At 30.8% G+C, this 8,075-nt stretch overlaps 1 protein-coding gene across 1 annotated transcript in view; it reads left to right on the top strand.

Moving 5' to 3' along the window:
• Positions 1–8,075, top strand: part of LOC106460170 — a 39,170-nt gene that overhangs the window by 25,137 nt on the left and 5,958 nt on the right. The window contains exons 4-6 of the mRNA XM_013919855.2: positions 1,559–1,827; positions 3,772–3,921; positions 4,907–5,050. Of these exons, the coding sequence (XP_013775309.1) occupies positions 1,559–1,827; positions 3,772–3,921; positions 4,907–5,050 (563 nt within the window). The remainder of the gene's footprint in view (positions 1–1,558; positions 1,828–3,771; positions 3,922–4,906; positions 5,051–8,075) is intronic.

Here is an 8,075-nt window from a genome sequence, read left to right on the forward strand (position 1 = left end):
GAAGTTTTGGCATTTTTAACCAGATTTTTTTTTCACTTGAGAGAGTCAAGATTTGCTAGTGAAGTCTCATTGCTGGTGAGATTGTATTCAACTTACTGTGATCCAAAAACAGTAGGACGAGGTTTCTTCATGGCCATTGCTTATTGAATGTTTAGTACTTCTACAGTGTATCTTATACTTTTAGTATTATTCGACACGGCACTTTTTTTAGTTCAATAATATATGATAATCACCACAATTTATTGCATAGAAAGTTATCAATGTATTAAAACGTTTGCCTAATTCCTTATGACCTGTAAAGGATGAAACACTGAATTTAAGTTTTGGATGATCTACAAATGAAAATATCTGGGTGAAAAGGTTAAAGAAATAGCCATGGGGGAAACCTCTGGTTCCAGAGACACCCTGATCCACTTCTTTGTATTTTCTCTTGAAATTTTGTTTGTGGAGCATTGGTATTCTAATTTGCTCCTTGAAGCATAGAGGATAAAAACTTAAAAATGTATATAATGGAAATAGAGTATTAGTTATTAACACTTTTATAGTGATAAGTTTAAGTTTATTATATTAAGAAAGAGTAAATCAAAATCTAGCCTTGTTATCATGAAACTCTGGCTCCAAGGTCAGCTTTGCTAATGCTGCCAGAGATTTGGTTCTAAATAACAGATTTAAAATTTATACAGACCAACATAAGCGTATAAGTAATATATGTTTGAAACAAATACTTCAAGTAAGCATTCAGTAACTATATTGGATGAAGTTATATATATGTTATATATATATATTCCATACTTTTTGTAAAATTTATAATATAGAAAATGGAAATGAATTAATTAGTTGATTACTTTTGATCCACACACACATACACATTCACTCACTCATTTTCTCTCTGTCTCTATTTCTGTTATTTGGAATCTGTCAATTATAGTCACAGGTTTAGGATCTACAATTTGCTTACAAGCTGATTTTGAATAGTTCAGTGCTGCAATTGGTATTTGAGGAAGGCTGCTATTTAAATGTTTTTGTTTGTATATGTATTTCTGTTTCAAAAAGCTTTACATTTTTCACTTTGCTATGAAAAGTTTCATTTTAGCTACAACTTCAGTCACTTTCCCTTGTTTTGGTATCTATTTTGAAAATAACATGACTGCTTATAAATTTTATTAATGTGACTAATTAAGTGGTTGAAATTGAGTACAAACATTATAGTAATGGTGAGAATGGGGAAGGGGTAAGTTCATTGATGATAGACTATTTAAGGGGAATAACAATGCATGTACTATTTTTCGATTGAAAATAAAACTAATGCTTTTTCATAATATTTGAGTGAAATGAAAAAGGAGAGAATAGCAAGTAAATGAAACAATAGAATTTGACAGTGATTTTGTGTAATAATTGAGTGAAATGGAAAAGGAGAAGATAGCAAGTAAATGAAACAGTAGAATATGACAGTGATTCTTTGTAATAATTGAGTGAAATGAAAAAGGAGAAGATAGCAAGTAAATGAAACAATAGAATTTGACAGTGATTTTGTGTAACTTATAACTTTTTTTTTTAGATAATAACTGCTTCACTAAAGATGGGATACAGCCAGAAGGACTATTGCTGAAGAGAATAGAACAATTGTCGGCTGTTGGCTGTGAAGATGCAGCTTTACAACTGTGTAAAATTTGTCTTCAGTGTCACCAGAACTCTTGTGAAACTCGGAGTTTTGTGAATGCAAGTTATGGCCCAGAAACTTCGGAACAGGAAATTGAGGGAACCTTCATTGACTGGCTACTTAGGCTTCTACATAGAACTGGTAGACTTGCAGAACTTGTCAGAGAGGTGAAAAAAAGAGTAAATGTTAATTAATACAATGACACCAAGAGTACTATACTTTTCTTATGTAGTTGTATTTTGAACGGATATTGAATTGGTTGCTTATACTTAGCTCCAATTTTATTTTATTTCTTTCCATGTGATTGAATTTTTTCAAATATTGTACTTTTAAATTATATAAACTTAGTTCTGTCATCATCTAAGTCATCTTAGAGAAGAAAATAAGATGGAGTGAGTTGATGTTTTTTAAAACTTGACCAGCTAGATTGTTCAATCAGCACTTTCAAGGATCCATTCTAACATGAATAAACTGTAAATTATGTACACTTTGCTTGAAACTTATGGCATGTATGAAACAATTTAGTATTTACACTTATTTGTAGGCTATGAGTTTACCATTTATCTTAACTAACATTGACTATATAAACTGACTGCTCTGTGCAAGAATATGCTGTTATACATTTTGAAAACTTTCTTCATTAAAAGGTGCAAGTAAGATGTTTCACTTGGACTGATGATTTAGGCTGCGTTTTATTGATGAGAGAAGGTTGATTATGGACTTAAACACACTTGAAGCACTAAATCTTGTGGGCAAGAAAGTCTGTGAATGATAACATTTGGGTAACTTTTGAAGACAGGTTATGGAAATGACCCAAAATGCTGTTACTCGCCAATTTGTTCATCCAAAGGATTCGGTTCATCTGAGGCTGTTGAAGTTTATAATCAACTTTCTCATTAAAGTATGTTACTCTTGAAATAACACAAACTCAGCATCAACATCAATATTACATATAGTATGTATAAATCTATACCACTAAATACATAATGTAATAAAATAAGTGCAAACAATATAATGAATGATATGCTTATTTATATAACTATGTTAAAGAAAGTAAACTTAAAGAAAGGATAGAGTATAACTACCTTTCTCTTGTTGCTGTAAAGTAAATAATACTCTCTACTGCTAAGACTTGTTAACCCATCTATCCGAACAGCATCTTTATTACCAGGATATGTGGAGTGAAAAACTTGTGTTTACACCCTCCAGTAAATTGCTTGTAAAATTAACAGTGAATGATTTAGAACAACATGCAGCTAGAGAAAAGGATATTAGCCAATTTCTCTGAACAATCTATCATTGTTAAAATTAAACATATGCTGAAACTGTGCACATTGGAGTTTGAAAAATTCTTTTGAACTTGAAGAGTACACTATAATAGGTAAAAGTAGATAAGAAATGTTATGTGTAAGTTTCCATACTATACATAAGATAAGATTTTAAAAAGTTCGTACTAATAATACGACGTAGAAAAGGAAGAAACAAATTGGTGAATAGGGCAAAGTATCGAGGACAAACTAATGTAACTTAATGATGTACTGCTATACTGTACACTGTAGTAAGAATCTAAAGGTTTGTTTATTTCACTCCGTGATTTGTTATTTGCATTGCTTAATTTTGTTGCTAATTGTTCCTTGTTTTATATGAGAACCCATTTTTCAACTACAGTGGTAATGGTGTGGGGAGCAAAAAAAAAAAATTAAATGAATACTGTAGGAACTTTATAAATATTTTGTGTGTTACTTCTGTATTTACAAAAAATTTTATTCTGATTTCCTGATAGTGTTAGTTCTCACTAGCTGACACTATAAATTGATTAGGTAGTATAGAGATTATTCTTGCCTGTTTTTAAAGCAGGCATCAATAACGGTTTTGAAAATGGTGTCATATGTATAGCATTTTGATATACCTCTTTACTGAAGAATTGTTTAGTAGAGTGTATTCATAAAGCCAATAAGATATATTTTAAAATTTTCTGATGTTTTAATTAAATCAGATTATGCATTCTTGATGTAAGGTTGTTAAAAGGCTTGCTTAAGATAATTTTAAATGATTACATGTAGTTTTGTTGATGTAATTTTTATCAGTAGAACTTATATCAATTATTTCAGACCATGAAGTACACTTGCCATGATGGCGTAAGATTGATAAGGAGGGTACAACAGAGCAACGAGCCTGACTCGCTTGACTTAGCAGAAGTTCTAACTCATGCTTTTTTAGTGGGTGATTTTCTTCAGACTTCAACCTACTGTTGCACAAAGGTGAGTATATAGTTTTACTATTTATTCTTTAAAAATATGTTATGTTTTATTTTTCAACTTACTACTATTAACAGTAATGCTAAAATAACTTTTTCTAATTAAAAAAAATTATTGCTATTTCTTGAAGTTTAGGTTATAATCAGAAAAGTGGTGAATTTTTTATTTCAAGAAGGCTTATACTACTAAAAATAGGGTTTTGATACCTGTGGTGGACAGAGCACAAAAAGCCCATTTTATAGCTTTGCACTTAACAACAAACAAATTGATTTACATCAGTGCAGAATAATATATGTTACTGTAAAGGTTTAATAGTTTTCTACTTTTTAGAAAGTATTTAAAGGTAGTGAGAAATGTAGTATTTTTAATACCAAAACTGGAGATTATGTTAACAAGATAAAAAAATTGATATCATTCATACTTAACTTTGTTCATCTATTTGGAAAAATATTTTGGGAGATATGAACTATTAGTAAAAATCTTTTTCTTTGATAACCAGTAGAGTATCTTCCTGCAACTATTTTTATCTGTGTTTCTGATAATTTTACTTATAAGCAGGAAATTGGGAAAACAATTCCATTCCATTCAGGTGAACGTACTCATTAACATAGTATGCACCATAAGATAAACAAATGCAAGTATGTATTCCTGAATTTCTAAATAAGTCAATATATTATTTAAAATGAATTTTAAATATTTCTTATAAAATAAGTATAGATGGACAATTTTTTTCTTCTTTCTTTTAGTTTAGATTTAAAACTTTTGCTATGTGGATCATTGCTTACAGTAACAATCCTACAGTTGTAATTTTTCAAGTACAAGAGGTTAAGTAATGAAGATCAGATTAAATGAAATTTACTTAAAAAAACAAGTATTAATGAACATGAAAGATTGTTATATTCATGTGTTTAAGAGGTTTTGTATGTTAAAACTTTTTTTTTTTTAAAGTGAGGCTCACACAAAAACTAATTATTTCATACTTTACTAGGAACTGATGGTTCTATGGTGTGACATACAAGTTGAAAAAGACAGGGAATTAGAGGAGGTGTTCAAGGCTGTGAAGATGTTATTGGTCTGTTATGCTGCTACCAGTGCACACTTTTATCTTTTTGTTGACATCCTGTGGGAGAAGGTGAGAAAAATTGTTTGAATTTTTAAAATAACATGCACTGGTCTATAGATGATAGGCATCAAACCATGTGTATTATATCTTATTACTATGGTATCATGTTATGGAAATCTCCCCCCTTGTTTGGATAATTTTTATGCTTTTAATGAGTCTTAAAGGAGCCCCTTACAGGGTTCAGATAAAATACTTAACACTTGCAATTAATTTTTAATTTTGGCAAAAGCAAAACACTTTCTATTTGCCGTTGCGACTAATGGAAAAATTAGTGGTGAAATTAATACAGGTGAGATTGAACATTCACAAATCAGTGTCACACATTGTTCAGTTGTATCATTCCTGATTGCAAGTATATTCTAAGTCAACATTAATGCCATGTCAGCCAGACTACAAGGGATAAACAATAATAAAGTGTACTAAACAATACAGTGCCTAAAATGACATCAAACAACATTTTAAGGTGTAATTGATCAAAACCAACACTTTACAGTTCCACTAATCACAACTTTATTTGCATCATATTTGGGTTATAGCACTGGTTAGGTAAACGTACATTTAAAAAAGAATTGTAATTAAAGTATTTCAGACATAGCTTTGTCATGCAAATAAATGGGTAAAAGCCAGCTGTGTTTAGGTTCCTTTTTTTTTTGTAGATATATTATTGACTGTTACTGATTATTTGAAAAATATTTTTATAGTTTATTGTGCAAAGAGTTCTGAAAGTGGCAGTCTCCACAGCAAAGGCACATGTGCATAACACATTTGATAATTCAAAATTTTACTTTCTTGTTCTGTCTGCCACTCTTCCACATAGCATTCATGATCCTCGTATCCCTGCCTTATGGCTTCTAAACTCAATGATCTGGCTACTGTGAATTTTCTGTCAGATACTGGCTTTCAGGAATTAAACCTGAACCCTGAATATATTTTCACATGTGTTTTCTTCCACTGGGCACAAAGGAAATGGAAAGTATTTAGTCGGAGCCTGTGTTACCCAATACTTTTCACACCCATCACCCCACCCCCAGTGACTTAACAGTAAATCTGAGGGCTTATAATGCTAAAAGTTGTGTTTTGATACCCATGATGATCACAGCACAGATATAGTCTATTATGTAGCCTTGTGCCTAATAACAAACAAAGAAGCCCATACTATTTTCATTTCCAAGATACCCACAGTCACATTATCTGTATATTGGGTTTTGTTTTTGTGCAGCGGATATATAAGAACTGAATTCAAGAAAGAGGTGGAAGATTTATATTAAAATACTTACATTGTATTTGTATTCTAGTTTTTAGGAGTTATAATTTTAGATTATTTAGGTTGGCCATGAACTTTGACCTAAATGTAAATAAGGTGTAGTTTGTGCACTATTTTTGAGAAATATACCAATTTGTTTATATGTGTATATTATGTTCTTGACTTTATTATAATAATACTTTCTCGAACAATGAACGCATCTAGTTATTACATAGATACATTATTTTACTTATCATTTCATTTTGGAGATCAAGATGTATGCCCCTAGTGGGTCAGCAGTAAATGTGAAGGCTTATAATACTTTGATACCTGTGGTGCACACAACACAAATAGTCCATTGTTTAGTTTTGTGCTTAACAAGAAACAAACAAAATCAAATAATAAGAAAGTATGTAGAACTCTTGAGCTTTATAACTTTCATATAGAATTTAATGTATAATAACAATAGTAGCCAAGAACTGGTTCTATTTAACATCTGGTATTAAAGTTGTTTTTTTTACCTCCGGTGCAGATTTATAATGTTACCTAAGATTTGAAAGAAAAAATGCTCTTATGCAACAGCCCTGCTCTTCATTACTGGTGTAGAATACGGTGCACAGTGTAACATACATTTCCTGTTGGAAGCTTCAGTGTATGGTTTGAAAGCTTGTTTTAGTGAAAAACATGGTGGAAGGTTCTTGTAATATCATTTTATACCATATGTTTATAGTTGCATAGTACTTTCTAGATTTTTTTTTGTTGATATTCAACTACCTCCACCATTTTTGTTAATGAAAGCCCTTGAGAAACTTGCTTTATTCTGTTAGCTGATAAGTCAACCTTGTCAGACATACTATGCAAGTTTAATTATTGTTTATTTTTTTTGTCATGTTGGAGCTAAGATTTGTTTAAGCGTGTTTTAGGTTCATTCTCACTTACCTGAATTTGCTTGGGTAGTAAATGGTTTTCAGTTTTACAAATTTATTGGTCTTTCATTTGTTCTGTATATACTAAATGGTGCCAGAATAAAGGGGGGGGGGGCACAACCAAATGCTTGGTTAGTAAAATAGCTGGAATCTTTGGTGATTGTGAAGTAATACTGAAGCTCCTGTATAATGATTACTTTTTATTTGTTACATTGAGCTCCTTTAGTACTATGTGTTTTAGCTTATTACATCTTTTATGTTGACTGTCCATAGCAAATGACATCCCTGATTTTAGGGTATCTGAATGACTGAGAAATACTTTTTTATGTTTACAGAGATTTTTCTAAAACATAAAAAAATATTTATAAATACTTAAAGGTATTCAGAATTGAAAATTCTGTAAGTACCACTTAACATAGCAAATATCTTTAAGACAGTTTACTATGATACATTTAGTTGAATTACCTTATAATGATATATTATTAAGAATAATGTTCTCTATAGCCTTCTTTTAGTATTATATTATAGCTTTTTGAACAGTTATCAGAACACTTTTGAACCTGGTGCAGTTATTAGAATAGACTTTTGGAACAGGTGCAGTTATTATAACAGATTATCTTTACTTTTTGAAAGTAAGTGTTAAATGCTCATGTAGTACTATTTATATTTGTTATACCAAACCTTAGATCTCTCTGATGTGCTTCTTTCTGTCAACATGTCGGTAATAAAAGTTACAAAGAATGGCAGACTATATATATACACACACACACACACACACACACACACACACACACACACACACACACACACACACACACACATGCTAACGTAGTTACTACACCTACTTGTAGTATAGTAAAGTAAT

Source organism: Limulus polyphemus, unplaced genomic scaffold (assembly GCF_000517525.1).
Source record: "Limulus polyphemus unplaced genomic scaffold, Limulus_polyphemus-2.1.2 Scaffold722, whole genome shotgun sequence".
Lineage (NCBI taxonomy): Eukaryota > Metazoa > Arthropoda > Merostomata > Xiphosura > Limulidae > Limulus > Limulus polyphemus.